This window comes from Hemitrygon akajei, unplaced genomic scaffold, assembly GCF_048418815.1.
Source record: "Hemitrygon akajei unplaced genomic scaffold, sHemAka1.3 Scf000036, whole genome shotgun sequence".
Lineage (NCBI taxonomy): Eukaryota > Metazoa > Chordata > Chondrichthyes > Myliobatiformes > Dasyatidae > Hemitrygon > Hemitrygon akajei.
The window spans coordinates 9185738-9205341 of record NW_027331922.1 but is presented as its reverse complement, the minus strand read 5'-3'; the positions used below and the strand labels follow the sequence as shown (position 1 = coordinate 9205341).

General features: G+C 47.8%; 1 protein-coding gene across 1 annotated transcript in view; it reads right to left on the bottom strand.

Moving 5' to 3' along the window:
- Positions 1-19266, bottom strand: part of LOC140720085 (uncharacterized) — a 33490-nt gene extending 14224 nt beyond the window's left edge. The window contains exons 1-5 of the mRNA XM_073034985.1: positions 19163-19266; positions 18149-18220; positions 16860-16979; positions 5874-5990; positions 4604-4933 (exon numbers count right to left, since the gene is read on the bottom strand). Coding sequence (XP_072891086.1) covers positions 4604-4933; positions 5874-5990; positions 16860-16979; positions 18149-18220; positions 19163-19229 — 706 coding nt within the window. The 5' untranslated portion in view covers positions 19230-19266. The remainder of the gene's footprint in view (positions 1-4603; positions 4934-5873; positions 5991-16859; positions 16980-18148; positions 18221-19162) is intronic.
- Between the last annotated feature and the right edge of the window lie 338 nt (positions 19267-19604).

Genomic DNA, 19604 nt, shown 5'->3' with positions numbered 1-19604 from the left:
TACCTGGTCACCTCCTCAAAGAACAGACTTGTTAGAGACGATCTGCCCTTCACAAAGCCATGTAGACTGTTCTTGAACAGACCATGATACACTAAATGCCCAGAGATCCTGCCTGAATCTTTTCCAACAGCTTTACCAACACAGACGTAAGGCTGACTGGCCTATAATCACCCGGACTATCCGTACGACTTTTTTTGAACAAGAGGGCAACATTCGCCTCCCCACAATCCACCGGTACCATTTCCGTGGACAAAGAGGACATAGAGACCCTAGCCAGAGGCTCAGAAATAACTTCCATCGCCTTGTGGAAAGCCTGGGAAATATTCCGTCAGTCTCGGGGAGTTATACGTCCTAATGTATTTTAACAGGTCCAACATCTCCTCTCCCTTAATATCAACATGCTCCAGAACATCAGCATCACTCATATTGTCCTCAACGTCATCAAGTTCCCTCTCAGTGATGAATACCGAAGAGAAGTATTCATTAAGGACCTTGCTTACTTATACCACCTCCAGTCACAGCTTCCCACCTTTACCTCCAAACGGTCCTACCTTCACTCCTGTCATCCTTTTGTTCTTCACATAATTGAAGAATTCCTTGTTGTTTTCCTTTGCGCTACAAGGCAAAGCCTTCTCATGCGCCCTTCTTCTTCTCTGCCCCTTCTTAATCTCCTTTCATGCTACCCTATATTCCTCAATAACCCCATCTGATCCTAAATTCCAAACCTCATGTATGCTGCCTACTTCCACCTGACTAGATTTTCCAACTCACTTGTCACCCATGGTTCCTTCACCCTACCATTCTTTATCTTGTTCACCCTAAAAAAAAATGTTCCTAAAATCCTGCAAGAGATCCCCAAACATCGACCACATGTCCATAGTACATTTTCCTGCAAAACACATCATCCCAATTCACACCAGCATGTTTTAGGTTAATAGTCTCATAATTTGCCCTTCCCCAATTAAAGATTTTCCCGTCCTCTCTGATTCTATTCTTTTCCATAATAATGTTAAGTTGCAGGGAGCGATGGTCACTGACCCCCAGATGCTTACACACTGACAGATCTGTGACCTCACCCGGTTCGTTACCTGATCCTCGATCCAGTATGGCATTCCCCATAGTCGGCCTGTCAACATACTGTGAAAAGAATCCGTCCTGGACGCACTTAACAAACTCTGCCCCATCTAAACCACAACCACCAGGCACAACTTCCCACCTTTATCTCTAATCAGTCCTAACTTCACACCTGTAATCCTTTTGATCTTCACATAATTGAACAATGCCTTGGGGTTTTCCTTTACCCTACTCTCCAAAGCCTTCTCATGCCCCCTTCTTTCTCTCCTCAGCCCCTTCCTAAGCTCATATCTTGCTACCCTATATTCCTCAATAGCCCCCTCTGATCCTTGCTTCCTAAACCCCATGTATGCTGCCCTCTTCCACCTGACTAGGTTTTCCACCTCACTTGTCACCCATGATTCCTTCACACTACCATTCTTTATCTTCCTCACCGGGACAAATTTAGCCCTAGAATCCGGCAAGAGATCCCTAAACATCAAACACATGACCATAGTACATTTCCCTGCAAATACGTCGTCCCAATCCCCACCCGCTAGTTCAAGCTTTACAGCCTTATGTTTTTGACCTTCCCCAATTAAAAATGTCCCGTCCTCTCCGATTCTATCATTCCCCATGATACTACTAAAGGCCAGGGACTGTTGGTAACTGTGCCCCGGATGCTCACCCGCTATGAGATCTGTGGCCTGAACCGGTTGGTTACCTAATTCTAGATCCAACATGGCATTCACCCTAGTCAGCCTATCAACATACTGTGACAGGAATCCGTCCTGGACACATTTAACAAACTCTGCCACATCTAAACACTTGGAACTAATCAGGTGCCAATCAATATTAGGGATGTCACCCATGATAACAGACCTGTTATTTTTGCACCTTTTTCAAAATCTGCCTGCCAATCTGCTCCTGGTATCTCTGCTGCACCCAATGGGTCTATAGAATACCCCCAGTAGTAACTGCTCCCTTCCAGTTCCTGACTTCCATCCATACTGACTCAAAAGAGGATCCTGCTACATTACACATCATTTCACTAGCTGTAATATTACCCGTGAGCAATAATGCCACCCCTCCTCCGCTCCCCACCACACACCCTCTATCCGTTTCAAAGCAATGAAATCCAGGAATATTGAGAATCCATTCATGCCCTTGTGCCAGCCAACTCTCTGTAATGGCCACTTTATCATAATTCCATGTATGTATACAAGACTGTCAGTTCATCACCTTTGCTCCTGATGCATCTTGCACTGAAGTACACGCCCTTCTACCTTACTATCTCTACACACTTTATTCTGCTTCTCTTTCCTCAAAGACTCTTTATATGTTAGATCTGGCTTTACTCCATGCACTATACCTGCTGTTCTCGCATGAATTTTATCCTCCTCCACCTCATCATCTGCTCTAAGACTCTGGTTCCGCTCCTCCTGCAAATCCAGTATAAACTTCACGGAGCTGTACTAGCAAACCTTCCCGCAAGGATATGAGTCACCCTCCAGTTCAAGTTCCACCCGTCCCGTAGGAACAGGTCCCACCTTTCCTGGATCAAGGTCCAATTGTCCAGAAACATGCAGCCCTTCCTCCTGTAGCCACGTATTTAGCTGCATTATCTTCCTATTTCTGGACTCACTAGCACGTGGCACTGATAGAAATCCTGAGATTGCGAACCTGGAGGTCCGGTCCTTCAATGTTGCACCTAACTCCCTAAACTCTCTTTGCAGGATCTCCTCCTTCTTCCTATCCACGTCATTGGTCCCTACATGGACCACGACATCTGCCTGCTCACCCTCTCTCTTGAGAATACTGAGAACTTGATCCGAGATATCGCGGACTCTGGCACCAGGGAGGCAACAGACCATCCGGGATCCTCGATCTCTCTCACAGAACCTCTTTTCTGGCCCCCAACCTATCGAATCCCATATCACTAGTGCAAGCCTCTTTTTCCTCATTCCCTTCCCAGCTGAGGGTCCAGTCTCGGACCACTGCAACTTGTCCCTGGTTGGTCGTCCCCACCAACAGTATCCAAAACGGTGTACTTATTGTTGATAGGAACGGCTACAGGGTTGCTCTGATCTTTCTCTCTATCTCCCTTCCCTCTTCTAACAATCAACGAACTACATGTCTCCTGACTCTTAGCGGTGACTATCTCCCTGTATCTCCTGTCTATTTCTACCTCTGCCTCCCGAAAGAGCCAAAGTTCATTCAGTTCCCGCTCCAGTTCCCCAACTCGGTTTGTCAGGAGCTGCAGCTGGATACACCTTTTGCCGGTGTAGTCATCAGGGACAACTGTGAATCTCATACCCATCGCACACGCCCGGAGAAAGACACGGAATGAAGTTCCCTCCACAACGTCCCGTCACAGATTCCCGATATCAGGCACAGAGTGAAGGTCCCTCCACATCATCCATCACAGTCTCTCCAGTCAGGCACAGACTGAGGCTCCCTCTACCCGACGCCCCTGATACACTCACGGAGTCAGAGACAGATGCTCGCTCCACACCTTCCCATCAGACACCGGCATCAGCTCTCTCTCCACGCTCCAATCACGCACTCCAGGATTCAGACACAGAGTGAAGCACCCGCTGCACCGTTCCGTCACACACTCCCGGATTCAGAGTCAATCTCTCTATCCACCGCGCCACAACCCACTTCAGTGGGCACACATGGGGTGAACGTCTCTGGGCACTGTCCCAATGCTCAATCCCTGGGTCAGAGAACAGAATTTAGATCCCTCCATAAAATCCAATCACACACAGCCTTGTTCAGACACAGTGTGAACCTCTCTCTCTCTCCACGGCCCCAACTCACACGGTCAGACACAGAACGAAACCCCCTCAGCACACACAACTATCAGATGGAGAGTAATTCTCCCTCTACAGTTTCTCAAGACACCACAGAGAGAAGTGTCAGACGCAGAGGGAAGCTCCCTCCACACGGTCCCATCATACACTCCCGAGTCCAACGCAGTGTGAGTCTCCCTACTTCCGTCTCATCGCACATTTCCTGACGAGTCACAGAGTGAAGGTCTCTCTGAACGGACACATCACACCCCAATGTGTTCACACACAAAGCGAAGTTCCGCCCACAACGCCCCATGGCTCACTCATGGGGTCAGGCTCCCTCCACAACATCCAATCACACAGTTCGGTGTCACAAAGAATGAAAGTGCCTTTGCACCGTCCCATTACACAATCCCGGAGACACATACTCCCGGAGAGTGAAAATGGTTTCTGTTCTATCAGACATTCCCGGAGTGAGACGTAGAGTGAAGCTGTAATGTTACGTCTCACAATCCCGTGGTCAGACGCAGAGTGAATCCACCTCCACAACGTCCCATCACACTCTCCTGGATTCAGTGATAGAGTGAAGCTCCCTCCACGCAGCCCCATCACACACTCACCGGGTCAAACACAGAGTGAATCACCCTCTATACCATTTCTACACACACTCCCGATATCAAGCACAGAGTGACGCTTCCTCTCTCCATGTCTGCCCTGTGATGAGGAGCGGGTGAAAGAGGGGGATGATGCCTCACCTCTTCTGCTGGTCAACAATTCACAGATTTGACCCTTGGTTTCGTTGGCAGATTTGTACTTCTGTTTCATCTTAGTGAACTGTTGACGGAGTTCAGTGTGCCTTCGTTTAAGAACAGACAAATTAGAGTTGAGCACGGAGCGATCCTTGAGACAGGTTCTCTGCGTCTGATTCAGATGGGAAATCTCCGATATTGTGGATTGAAGGGTTGCGTTTAACTCAAGGATTTGTAGTCGACATTGGCGCTGGGTCCTGTTCATCTCGTGATTCTCTTCCCAAAGGAGCTGGTAGTTTCGGTCGGATGTGATATTAGACTGACGAATCTGTGATACTGAGAGAGATGGTGAAGGATGTTTAGCGTTTACAGTGACACGTGAATCAGCGTCACGCTACCGACCGTGTCACAGAGAGTGTTGTGTCAGTGTCAAGGTGAAGGATGTGCTGGTGGCACAGTGAGAGGCGTCGGCGATACCTTGAGGGGCGTGTCTCGTCACTCTGAGGGGTTACCAATGTCCCGGTAAAGGTTTTTTGGGGTCAGGGGTCATGCATGGGGGTCTGCGTCAGTATCGTACGGGGTATGTTCGAGCTGCTGTGAGGGACGTGTCGGTGTCACTGTGATAGGTGTTTCTGTGCCCCGGCGAGAGGTGTGCCGATTGCAAGGCGTGGGAAATGTCGAGTGAGGGGCCTGGTGGTGTCACGGTTGGTGGAATATCTGTGTCATGGTTTGGGGTGTGCTGGTCTCACAGAGCGGGGTATGTCTGTGTCTCGGTGAGAGACATGTCATGGCCACGGTGGGTGTGAGAGTGTCACGCTGAGCTGTGCGACGGTACTATGGAGAGTACACGAAGAGTACTCTGTCGGTGTCATTGTGAATTTAGATATTGGTATCACGCTGAGGGTTTTCCTGTGTCAGGGTAAGGTGTGGGTAATTGCCTCAGTGAGTGGTGCATCGGTATTATGTTCAGGGGTGATACTGCCTGGGTAATGGTTGGGGGTACTTCTAAAAACCTTGGGGTTTTCCTCTACGCCAAACGCCAATGCCTTCTCTTGATCCCTTCTTTCTGTCCACAGCCCCTTATAAATCTATTTTTCTTGCTACCCTATGTTCCTCAATAGACCCATCTGATCCTTGCTTCCTAAACCTCATGTATGCTGCCTTCTTTCATCGGTGTTACAGTAAGCGGTGGGATTGTTGGTTTCATTTTATAATCTCAGTATATTCCACTGTCTTTATTTACGGTCTGACTCCAGTCGGAGACCGTTTTACTCACCGTGGATCGACAGACCGGCCAATGTCACGATGAGGGCGGATGTAACTAGGCAGAGTAGGCAGATCAGACGGTACGGTCTATTTACGATCTTCACTTTCGACTGCTGTTCATGCGGAGCTGTGGAGGGACCATACGAACATAAGATGATAATAAATACTTATTAAGACCATAGGAGCTACTTAATGAATGTTTTACTTCATTATCTTAGTCACTATAGTGATGACTTGCAGCAGACTGAAAAATCTGAGCATGTAGATATTAAGAAAGAGGATGTAATGGAGCTTTAAGAAAGCATCAAGTTTGATAAGTCGCCGGTACCGGACGAAATATACCGCAGGATACCATGGGAGGCGAGGGAAGAGATTGCTGAGGCTCTGGCGATGATCTTTGCATCATCACTGGAGATGTGGGAAGGTCTGGAGGATTGGTAGGTTGCGGATGTTGTTCCTTTATTCAAGAAAGGGAGAAGAGATAGCCCAGGAAATTATAGAGCAATGAGTCTTACGTCAGTGTTTGGTAAGTTGATGGAGAAGAATGATATAATTAGGAGTCAGCATGGCTTTGTAAAAGGCAGATCGTGCCTTACGAGACTGATTGAATTTATGTGGGGATATGTCTAAACTCATTGATGAAGGAAGGACAGCTGATGTAGTGTATATGGGTTTCAGCAAAGCATTTTATAAGGTACCCCATGCAGGGTTTACTGAGGAAGTAAGGAGGAATGGGATCCAAGGGGATATTTTCTTGTGGATCCAGAACTGGCTTGCCCACAGAAGGCAAAGAGTGATTGTAGACGGGTCCTATTCTGCATGGAAGTCAGTGACCAGTGGAGTGCCTCAGGATTCTGTTCAAGGACCCTTATTCTTCGTGACTATTATAAATGAACTGGATGAAGATGTGGAGAGATGGGTTAGTAGGTTTGCTGATGACACAATGTTTAGGGGTGTTGTGGATAGTTAGAGGGCTGTCAGAGGTTACAGCGGGACATTGATAGGATTAAAAACTGGGCTGAGAAGTGGCAGATTGAGTTCAATCCAGTTAAGTGTGAGGTGGTTCATTTTGATAGGTCAAATCGGATGGCAGAATATAGTATTCATGATAAAAGTCTTGACAATGTGGAGAATCAGCGGGATCTTGGGGTCCGAGATCAAAGCAGCTGCGCAGGTTGACTCTGTGGTTAAGAAGGTGTATGGTGCATTTGCCTTCATCAATCGTGGAATTGAATTTAGGAGCCGAGAGGTAATGTTGCAGCTCTATAGGACCCTGGTCAGACCCTACATGGAGTACTGTGCTCAGATCTGGTCGCCTCACTATAGGAAAGACGTGTAATCCATAGAAAAGGTGCAGAGGAGATTTACAAGGATGTTGCCTGGATTGGGGAGCACGCCTTATGAGAATTGACTGAACTCGGCTTTTTCTCCTTGGATCGACGGAGGTTGAGAGGTGACCTGATAAAGGTGTACAAGATGATGAGAGACATTGATCGTGTGGATAGTCAGAGGCTTTTTCCCAGGACTGGAATGGCTCGCACAAGAGGACATGCTTTTAAGGTGCTTGGAAGTAGGTACAGAGGAGGTGTCAGGAGTAAACCGATCCACACTGAGTTCTTTGTCAGTCCTCTACGCTGCCCACAACACGAACTTTCCTCGTATTATCTGCAAACCTACTAACCCTACTGACAGTCAGGAGAGGGAAGGGCAAGAAGCAGGTATTACAGAGTACCCCAGTGGCTGTGCCCACTAACAATAAGTATTCCTGCTTGATTACTGTTGGGTGGGGGCGGCCTACCTGGAGGAAGCAACAGTGGTCGCGCCTCTGTAACAGAGTCTGGTCCTGTGGCTCGGATGTGTAGGGAAAGGAAGAGGAATGCAGCAGCGATAGGGAACTCTGTAGTTGGGGGGTCAGATAGGAGATTCTGTGAACGCAGAAAGAAACGCGGATGGTAGTTTGCCTCCCGGGTACCAGTGTCCGGGATGTTTCTGATCGCGTCCACGATATCCTGAAATGGGAGGGAGAACAGATCGCGACGACAAAGGCAGGAAAAGGGAGGAGCTCCTGAAGGAGTTAGGGAAAAAAGTTAGGAAGCAGAACCTCAAAGGTAGTTCCTGCCTGAGCCACGTGACAGTGAGAATAGGAACAGAATGAGGTCGAAGATAAATGCGTGGCTGAGGGATTGGAGCAGTGGGCAGGAATTCAGATTTCTGGATCATTTGGAGCTCTTTTGGGACCAGGGTGACCTGTACAAAAAGGATGGATTTGCACCTGAATCCGACGTTTGCTAAGGCTACTGGGGAGAGGTTAACCTGGAATTGCTCGGGGTTGGGAACCGAACTGAAGTGACAGAGGAAAGGGAGTTTGGCTCACAAATAGAGAAAGCTTGGAGACAGTGCGAGAGGGAGTATAGTCAGGTGGTAGAATTCAGGAATGGCAACTTCAAGTGCCGGGTTAAGATGTTTCAGAAAGGATAGGGAGGAAGAAAAAGGTGGGGGCATGGCACTGTTGATCAGGGATACAGTCACCGCTTCAGAAAAGGAGGACACCATGGAGGAGTTGTCTGCGGAATCTCTGTGCGTGTACGTTAGAAATAGGAAGGGGTCAATAACTCTATGGACTATCCAATTGTAACAGGGACATCGAGGAGCAGAGAGGGAGACAGATTCTGGAAAGGAGTAATAACAACTGGATTGCTTTGGTGGGAGTTTTTAATTTCCCAACTATTGATTGGCATCTTCCTAGAGTGAGGGTGTTTAGATGGGGTGGAGTTTATTAAGTGTGTTCAGGAAGGATTATTGACACAAAATGTAAATATTCCTATAAGAGGAGAGGCTGCACTTGAACTGGTTTTGGGAAATGAACCTGGTCAGATGTCAGCTTTCTCAGTGGGAGAGCATTTTGGAGATACTGATCACAATTCTATCTCCTTTACCATAGCATTGGAGAGGGATAGACACAGACAAGTTAGGGAAACGTTTAATTGGATTAAAGGGAACTATCAGGCACAAAGTTGGAAGTTTGAATTGGAAACAGATGTTCGCAGGGAAACGTACGGAAGAAATGTGGCAAAGTTCAGGGTGTTCTTGTGTGGGGCTCTGGGTAGCTGCGTTCCACTGAGACATGGAAAGAATGGTCGGGTGCAGGATCCTTGGTGTACAAAGGCTGTTGTATATCACATCAGATGAAGAGAAGACCGTACGAAAATTAGAAAGACGAGGTAATGATACGAATCTAGAAAAATTTACGGCGAGCAGGAGGGAGCTTAAGAGTGAGATTAGGAGAGCCAGAGGGAGCCATGAGAAGGTCTTGGCGGTCAGAATTAAGGAAAACCCCAAGACATTCTAAAAGTATTTTGAGATCAAGAGGATGAGACGTGAGAAAATAGGACAAATCCAGTGAGACGATGGAAATGTGTGTAGGAACCGGAGGAAGTAGAGGAGGTTCTGAATGAATATTTGCTTCTGTATTCACTACAGAAAATGATCTTGGAGATTGAAGGGATAGCTTGCAGTGGATTAAAAAGCTTAAGAATGTAGAAATTAAGAAAGAGGATGTGCTGGTGCTTTTGGAAAGCATCAAGTTGGACAAGTCACCGGGACCGGGTGGGATGTATCCCAGGCTACTGTGGGAAGCGAGGTAGGAGATTGCTGAGCCTCTGGCAATGACCTTTACATCATCAATGAGGACGGGAGGATTTCCGGAGGATTGGAGGCTTGCGAATGTTGTTCCCTTCTTTAAGAAATGGAGGAGGGACAACTCACAAAATTATACACAAGTGAGTCTTACTATCGTAGTTGCTTGGTTGATGCAGAAGATCCTGAGAGGCAGGATTGATGAACATTTTGGGAGGTCTAATATGAATAGGAATAGATATCATGGCTTTGTCAAAGGCAGGTCGTGCCTCACGAGTCTGATAGTGTTTTTTGAGGACGTGACTAACCACATTGATGAAGGTAGAGCCGCAGATGTAGTGTATATGCATTTTAGCAGGGTATTTGATATGATACCACATGCAAGGCTTATTGTGAAAGTAAGAAGTCATGGGATCCAAGGGCATATTGCTTTGTGGATCAATAACTGGGGTGCCCGCAAAAGGCAAATTACGCTTGTGGAAGGGTCATATTCTGCATGGACTCCTGTGATTAGCGGTGTGCCTCAGAGATCTGATCTGGGCCACCTACCCTTTGTGATTTTTATAAATAACCTGGATGAGGAAGTGGAGGGAAAGGGTTAATAATTTTGATGGTGACACTATGGTTGGTGGTGTTGTGGATAGTGTGGAGGGCTGTCAGATGTTACAGCGGGACATTGATAGGATGCAAAACTGGGCTGAGAAGTGTCCGATGGAGTTCCACACAGATAAGTGTGAGGGGTTGTTCATTTCGGTAGGTCAAATATGATGGCAGAACATAGTATTAATGGTAAGACTCTTGGCAGTGTGGAGGATCAGAGGGACCTTCGGGTCTGAGTCCATGGGACACTCAAAGCTGCTACTTAGGTTGGCTAGGTGGTTAGAAAAGAAATACGGCAAATTGTCCTTCATCGATCGTGGAATTGAATTTAGGAGCTAAGAGGTAATGTTGCAGTTATGTAGGACACTGTTCAGACCCCAGATGGAGTACTGTGCTCAGTTCTGGTTGACTCACTAAAGGAAGGATTTGGAATCTATAGAATGGATTCAAATGAGATTTTCGAGGATGTTTCCTGGATTGGGGAGCATGCCTTATGAGAACAGGTTGAGTGAACTCGGTGCTTTCTGTTTGGAGCGACGGAGGATGAGTAGTGTCAGGGCTGAAGTGCTTGTCACATGAGGACACACGTTTAACATCCTGGGGAGTCGGTGCAGAGGACATATCAGGGGTAAGTGTTTTAAGCAGACAGTGGTGAGTGCGTGGAATAGGCTGCCGGCAACGGTGCTGGGGGTGGACACGATAGGGTCATTTAAGAACCTTTTGGATAGATACATGGACCGTAGAAAAATAGAGGGCTATCGGTAAGCCTAGGAATTTCTAAGATGGAGACATGTTCGGGACAACTTTGTGAGCCGAAATGCCTGCATTGTGCTGTAAGTTTTCAATGTTTCTCACTATATGAAGGACCTGGAAACCGTAAGAGATTTACAACGATGTTGCCTGGATTGGGGAGCATGCCTTATAAGAATAGGGTGAGTGAACTCGGCCTTTTCTCCTTGGAGTGATGGAGGATGAGAGATGAATTGATAGTGGTGTACAAGATAAGGAGAGACATTGATCGTATAGATAATGTAGTTTTTTCTCAGGGCTGAAATGGTTAACACGAGAGGGAATAGTTTGAAGGTGCTGGGAAGTAGGTGTAGAGGAGATGTCAGGGGTAATTTTTTTACATAGAGAGTGGTAAGTGCGTAGAATGGGTTACCGGCGGCGGTGGTGAAGGCGGAAATGATACGTTCTTTTTAGGACCCCTGGATAGCTACATCCAGCTGAGAAGAACAGAGGGCTATGGGTAAAGACTTGGTAGTTCTTAGGTGGGAACATGTTCGGCACAGCTTTGTGGGTCGAAGCGCCTGTATTGTGCTGTATGTTTTCTATGTTTTTTATGTGTCTAAAGCACCTCTCTACAATTTAATCCAGACCATTTATGTACATCACGGACAGGCGAGGTCCCAGTTACATGCAGAGTTACAAATCCTTTCATAGTTGTAGAGCAGCGTAATACAAACACAGAATGCAGAGTAAAGCGGCACAGTTACAGAGAGAGGGCAGTGCAGGCAGACGATAAGGTGCAAGGGGCTACTACGAGGTCGATCGTGAGGTCAGAAAGCCATCAGAACACTCTATTCGATAATCGGATATCTCAACCTCACCACACCCCCACCTCGATGGGATGAGTCCGGGTTGGGTAGGGGTCTATGATTAATCTGGCAGATGCACCGCCGAAGCAGCAGGATGTGTAGACAAGTGTCCACGGAGAGAACATGTCAGATTTCCATCTTTGGTGAGAGGGACCAAGACGGCTGATGAGACAGTGTAGTTGACATGATGTGCAGGGACTTCAATAAGGCATTTGTTGGGCTGCTCTGCAAAATGGAGTGAGGCCTAGGGCGATTAGACTGACCGACTTGATTGCGGATTACCCGCTGGTCCTGATTGCCAGATAAAATGTACACTGACTTTAACAAGTGTAGTCACAAGATCCCAGATGGCAGACCACTCTGGGAGATGGAAGAGAGGAAGGTAGGGAGAGACGGGGAAAGAAATAGCTGATGAGAGAGGAAGGGAGTGGGGAAGTAGGGACGGTGGAAGATGGAGGAGGGACAGATGTACTGGATGGCGTGAGACCCAGGGAGAGCTGTCGGGCTACTTTGATCTGGAAGGACGGAACAGGGACGGGGAGTAGATGTAATCTACCTAGACTTTAACAAAGTCTCAGATGGTACAAAACTCCGGGGTGCCGGGAGACAGAGGACACAGGATTAGGTGAAAGTGGATGACGAGGAGGAGAGAGAACTGAGGGGGAGAGGGGGTGTTAGTGCGAAAGGAAGTAGACAGGGACGAGAGAGGGGGAAGGAGAAAAGAAGGAGAGATAATAGGGGAGGAGTGTGGGGCACAGGGGGAAGAGTGGGGAGATGGGGCGATAGAACGGCATAGACGGGCAAAGTCTTTTTTTAGGAGAGTGGTTGGGGAGAATCGGGAACCGAGTAGAGGAGGAGATTGGTGTAGGAGAGGGGCAGAGAGTTTGGGGTGAAAGTGGAGGAGAGCGAAGGAGGAGAACGAGGATGTTGTCTAGTCTCGAGGGACTGATTTGTGCAGAGAGGTCGGACAGGTTGGGAATTTAATTCTTGGAACGTAGTGGTGACCTCACAGAGACGTATAAAACCACGAGCGCTGAATGGGGAGGGTTTAAACTAGATTTGGAGGGGGGTGGGAACTGGAGGGCCAGAGCAGATCATGGAGCGGGGGTGGAAATAAATTGTGTTAAAAGTTCATGCAAAGTCAGAAATAGAAGTGTTGTGTATGGGTGTTACAATCTTCGGAGGCGTGTCTATTTCAATGCGAGGAGTATTGTCCGGAAGGCAGACAAGCTGAGGGTGTGGATTGACACGTGGAATTATCACATCATAGCCATTAGTGAAACCTGGCTACAGGAGGGGCAGGACGGCAGCTTAATGTTCCAGGGTTCCGATGTTTCAGACGTGATAGAGGCAGAGGGATGAAGGGTGGGGGTGGGGGTGGTGACATTGCCAGTCAGGGAAAATGTTACAACAGTGCTCAAGCAGGACAGATTAGAGGGCTTGGCTACCGAGGCCATATGGGTGGAGCTGAGAAACAGGAAAGACTTGATGACCACATTAATGGGGTTGTATTACAGACCACACAATAGTCAGTGAGAACTGGAGGAGCAAATCTGCAGAGAGACAGCAGACAACTGCAGGAAACATAAAGTTGTGATAGTAGGGAATTTTTCTTTTCCACATATTGATTGGGGCTCTCATATTGTTAAAGGTCCAGATGGTTTAGTGCTTGTATAATGTATTCAGCAAAGTTTTCTATATCAATATGTGGAGGTACCAACTAGAGAGGATGGAATTTTAGATCTCCTATTAGGAAACGAGTTAGGACAGGTGACGGAAGTCTGTGTGGAGAAACACCGAGGGACAGTGATCGTACAGCCATTAGTGTCAACTTGATCATGAATAAAGATAGATCTGGTCCTCGGGTTGAAGTTCTAAACTGGAAAAGGGCCAAATTCGATGAAATGAAAAAGGATCTAAAACGTTTGGATTGGGACAGGTTGTTCTCTGGCAAGGATGTGATTGGTAAGTGGGAGGCCGTCAAAGGAGAACTTTTCAGAGTGCAGAATTTGTATGTTCCTGTCAGGAATAAAGGCAAAGTGAATGAGATTAAGGAACCTTCGTTCTCTAGGGATGTTAGAACTCTGATAAGGAAAGAGAGAATATATGAAATGTATAGGAAACAAGGAGCAAATGAAATTCTTCAGGAGTATAAAATGTGCAAGAAAATACTTAAGAAAGAATTCAGGAGGGTTTAATGAAGACATGAGGTTGATCTGGCAGTCAAGTTGGAGGATAATCTTAAGAGCTTCTGCAGGTGTATTAAGTGCAAAAGGATAGTAAGGGATAAAATTGGTCCTCTTGAAAATCAGAGTGGTCGGCTACGTATGGAAGCAAAAGAAATGAGGGAGATCATAAAACTTTTTTGTATCTATATTTACTAAGGAAACTGACAAGGTGCCTATGGAAATGAGGAAAACAAGTAGTGAGGTCATGGTACCTATAGAGGTTGAAGAGGAGGAGGTGATTGCTGTCATGAGGCAAGTCAGAGTGGATAAACCCCTAGGCCCTGATATGGTTTACCCTCGGTCCTTGAAGGAGACTGGTATTGAGGCAAGTTAGAGTCGATAAATCCCCAGGACCTGACATGGTTTACCCTCGGTCCTTGAAGGAGACTGGTGTTGAGGCAAGTCAAAGTGGATAAATCCCCAGGCCCTGGCAGTGTTTACACTCGGACCCTGAGGGAGACTCGTGTTGCAATTGCAGGGACCCTGGCAGAAATATTTAAAATGTCGGTATCCACGGATCAAGTGCCGGAGGATTGGAGGATAGCTCTTCCGTTTTTACGTTTTTTTTAAAAAAAGCTCTAAAAAAATCTGGGAAATTATAGGCCGGTATAATTACCATCAGGTGTAGGAAAATCATTGGAAGGAGTAATAAGGGATAGAATCTACAAGTATTTAGAGAGACAGGGACTCATTAGGGAGAGTCAACATGGTTAGTGCCTGGTAGGTCATGTTTAACCAATCTAATACGGTTTTTCGTGGAGGTTACTAGAAAAGTGAATGAGGGGAAGGCGGTGGATGTTGTCTATATGGACTTCAGTAAGGCCTTTGACAAGCTCCCGCATGGGAGGTTAGTTAGGAAGATTCAGTCCCTAGGTCGCAGTCGCGGTATCATAAAGTAAGAAGAAACCTCTTACATATACATGGTGAGGTAGTAAATTGGATTAGACATTGGCCCAATGGAGAAACCAAACAGTGGTAATGGAGGATTGCTTCTCTGAGTGGAGGCCTGTGACTAGTGGTGTGCCACAGGGATCAGTGCTGGGTCCATTTTTACTCGTCATCTATATCAATGATCTGGATCATAATGTGGTAAATTGGATCATCAAGCTTGCTGATGATACAGAGTTTGGAGGTGTAGTGAACAGTGAGGAATATTTTCAATGCTTGCAGTGGGAATTGGACCAGTTGGAAAAATGGGCTGAAAAATGGCAGCTGGAGTTTAATGCAGACAAGTGTGAGGTATTGCTCTTCGGCTGGACAAACAAAGGTAGTTCATACAAGGTAAATTATAGGGCACTGATGAGTGCAGTAGAAGATAGTGATCTGGGAATACAGATAAAATAATTCCCTAAAAGTGGCGTCACAGGTAGATAGGGTAGGAAAGAGAGCATTTGGCACATTGGCCTTTATAAATCAGATTATAAGAGTTGGAATGTTATGTTGATGTTGTATAAGGCATTGGAGCGTAGACAAATGAGGGCAGATTTGAAAGAGGTATATCTACTTGGATAGATCGTTGGCTGTTCGGAAGGAAACAGAGAGTGGGAATAAAGGGATCCATTCTGTTTGTCTGCCAGTTACCTGTGGTGTTCCATAGGGGCCCGTGCTGGGGACTCTTCTTTCTACGCTGTATGTCAACGATTTGGATTATGGAATAGATGGCTTTGTGGCTATGATTTCTGATGATACAAAGTTAGGCGGGGTGCCGGTAGTCCTGAGGAAACAGAGAGTCTGCAGAGAGACTTGGATAGATTGGGGGATGGGCAAAGAAGAGGCAAATGAAATACAATTTTGGAAATTGTGCGTTCATGCACTTTAATTGATGAAACAAAAGGGGAGACTATTATTTAAAAGGGGAGATAATTCAAAGTTCTGACATGCAACGGGACTTGGGAGTCCTCGTGCAGGATACCCTTAAGGTTAACCTCCAGGTTGAGTCGGTGGTAAAGAAGGGGAATGCAATGCTGGAATTCATTTCTGGAGTAATTCAGTTCTAGGAGCAGGGATGTGTTGTTGAGGCTCTATAAGACACTGGTAAGACCTCACTTGGAATACTATGTGCAGTTTTGGGCTCCTTATTTAAGAAGTGCTGTGCTGGCGTTGGAGAGGGTTCAGAGAAGATTCACTGGAATGAATCCGGGAATGAGAGGGTTAACATTTGAGGAACGTTTGACCGCTCTTGTACTGTACACCTTGGAGTTGAGAAGAATGTGGGGGGACCTCATAGAAACATTTCGAACGTTGAAAGACATGGACAGAGTGGATGTGTCAATGTTGTTCCCCATGGTGGGGGAGACTATTACGAGAGGACATGACCTACGGATTGAAGGGCGCCCATTCAGAACAGAGATGCGAAGATTTTTTTTTTTTTTTTTTTGCCAGAGGGCGGCAGTGGAGTTCAGATCATGGGGTGTATTTAAGGCAGAGTTTGATAGTTATCTGTGTAGCCAGAGCATCAAAGGTTATGCTGAGAAGGCGGGGGAGGGGGAACAAATGGGAGAATAGATCAGCTCATGATAAAATGGCGGAGCAGACTCGATGGGCCGACTTGCTCTCCTCTGCTTCTTTGTCGTATGGTCTTATAATATTATGATGGGTATACAGAGAGTGAATGCAAGCAGGCTTTTTCCACTGTGGCTAGGGGAGAAAAAAAAAACAGAGGACATGGGTTAAGGGTGAAAGGGGAAAAGTGTAAAGGAACATGCGGCGGGGCCTCTTCACACAGAGAGCGGTAGGGAGTGTGCAATGAGCTGCCAGATGAAGTGATGAATGCAGGATCACTTTTAATATTTAAGAAAAACTTGAACAGGTACATGGAATGACGGGTATGGAGGGATATGGTCCAGGTGCAGGAGACAGATGCATTAGAAACTAGGACTCTTGCGACTATAACACGTGACCCGGCAGACGGACGTCATCATTGTGAACTCTGACCTGTTTGTACAGTGGTTGGCAGTCCGCCGGGTCCCGAGGAAATGGGAGGATCTTCGTCCTCAACGATGCGGGTTTCCTCTTTCCGAAAGTTCAGCTCTGAGTAAGTGGAGGTCACACCGTCTCGGAGAGAGAGGGAAAGAGAGAACAGTTAATAAAGAGGGTGAGAGCGGTAGAGATTGGGTGAGGGAGTCGGGGAGAGAGAGAAGAGCAAGGGGTGAGGGAAGAGAAAGAGGGTTTAAGAGAGTAGGAGAGAAGGGGTGAGACAGCGAGCGAGAGAGAGTGAGGGTGGTGGAGACAGAGAGAAGACGATAACGACGGACAAAGATGGGAGAGCGCGATGCGGGCATTGGGCAGGAAAATGCGACAGAAAGAACTGGGAGAGAGAACGGGGAGAAAAGGGGAGAGAGTGAGAGAAAGGGGGTAGAGGGGGAGAGCGGAGTGAGAGGTGTGAGAGATAAATGGAGGGGACTGAGAAGGGAGAGGGTGGAAGTGGTAACGAGAACAAGAGAATTTCAACGAGAGGGGAACGAGCGAGGGTGGCAGAGTGTCGGGAGCGGGAGAGAGGGGTGGATAGAGGAGGGGAAGGTGTGAGGGGAGATGAGCGGGAAACAGCGACAGAGAAGAACAGGTGGGAAGAACGGGCAGAGCTGACGGGGTTATAAGAGTGAGCAGAGATAGAGCGAAAGAGTGTGAGGGAAGGACCGAGAGCGGTAGAGACGGTGACTGTGATAGAGGAGAGACGGGGGCAATGAGAGAGTGCGAAGAGAAGGGGACAGTGGGAGACAGCAGGGGAAAAAGAGTGAGAAAGAAACAGGGGAGGAAGGCAAAGAGGAGACGGGGTAAGAGAAGGGGAAGGAGAGAAAAGACAGTGGGGTTAGAAAAGGGAGAGAGGTGTTAAAGTTTTATACCGCACTCCCTCCTCACCGTCTCTTCCACTGTGCTCCCTCCTCACCACAACGGCACGACATTAACTCATTTCCACCACTTCCGTGAGACAAAGCTCGCTCCTTATTGCCCCTTCCTCCACTCGCCCTATACCATGCCATCTTTCCACAGCACTCCTTCCACACTCCATCCGACGGTGCTACCTCTATTTCGCCCCTCCCAGGGCACAACATTCCGCACCGACCATCAAAGAGAGTTCCCCCTCTACGCATCTCTCACGCCTTCCCTCCGTTTTATTCTGAAACAGGGAATCATTAGGGTAAACTGTACGTTTGCCCTGAGATCTCTCGACAGGATCGGATACGTCACCTAAACAGGTACAAACTAACAAAGATGAAACTGACCTCGATCTGTCCGGATCCGGGGCACCGAGGGGGTCTTGAAATTAACTTCCACGTACGATACATCAGGTTCAGCTGGGGACAGAAAATTGAGAGTCAGACAGAGAGTGAAGCTCCCAGCTCACAGTCCCATCCCACACTCTCAGGTTCAGACACAGAGTGAATCTCCCTCCACACCGTCCCATCTCACACTCCCGGGGTCTGACACAGAGTGAATCTTACTCCACACCGTCCCATCACACGCTCCCGGGTTCAGACACAGAGTGAATCTCCCTCCACACCGTCCCATCACAAACTCCCGGGTCAGACACAGAGTGAATCTCCCTCCGTCCCATCACACACTCCCGGGGTCAGACACAGAGTGAATCTCCCTCCACACCGTCCCATCTCACACTCCCGGGGTCTGACACAGAGTGAATCTTACTCCACACCGTCCCATCACACACTCCCGGGGCCAGACACAGAGTGAAGCACCCAGCTCACCGTCCCATCCCACAATCCCAGGTTCAGACACAGAGTGAATCTCCCTCCACACCGTCCCTTTACACATTCCTGTGGTCAGACACAGAGTGAATCTTACTTCACACCGTCCCATCACACACTCCCGGTGTCAGACACAGAGTGAAGCTCCCAGCGCACCGTCCAATCACACACTCCCAGGGACAGACACACAGTGAAGAACTCTCCACACCGTCCCATCACACGCTCCCGGGTTCAGACACAGAGTGAATCTCCCTCCACACCGTCCCATCACAAACTCCCGGGTCAGACACAGAGTGAATCTCCCTCCGTCCCATCACACACTCCCGGGGTCAGACACAGAGTGAATCTCCCTCCACACCGTCCCATCGCACACTCCCGGGGTCAGACAAGGCTGAATCTCCCACCACCCCGTCCCATCTCACACTCCCGGGGTCTGACATAGAGTGAATCTCCCTCCGGACAGCCCCATCACACCCACCCCGTGGTCAAGCAAAAATTGAATCTCCCTCACAACATATTTCTGCCCTCCCTTACATCGGGAAGGAGTCTCTGAGTCCGTTTTTGTGAACTTCACATTCATGTAAGTCTCGCTGTCGTCCATTCTGTCGAGGGTTCTCTGCGTCTCTGAGCTCAGAAAGGGAAGTAACCGTTGTCAAAGGAAGTCCGTGTTTACAGGGGAGTTTGACCGGCAGCAACAAACACCAGATGAGTTGTTGATAAAGAGACAGGCCGAGAGAAGGGGCAGGAGGTGTCGGGCAGGAGGCAGATGGAGGGTGTGAATGTGCGTGTTCTCGAGAGGTAAGAACGGCGGGGGGAGGAGTTGTGAGGATGGGGAGAAAGAGGAGGAGTGGAGAATGAGGGAGTATGGGTAAGTCAGAGAGGGAGACATTGGTGACAGTGGGCAGAGAGGGAGGAGCGGAGATAAAAAGGGGGAGTGTCAGATGATGGAGAGAATGCGTATAGAGAGGGGGAAGCG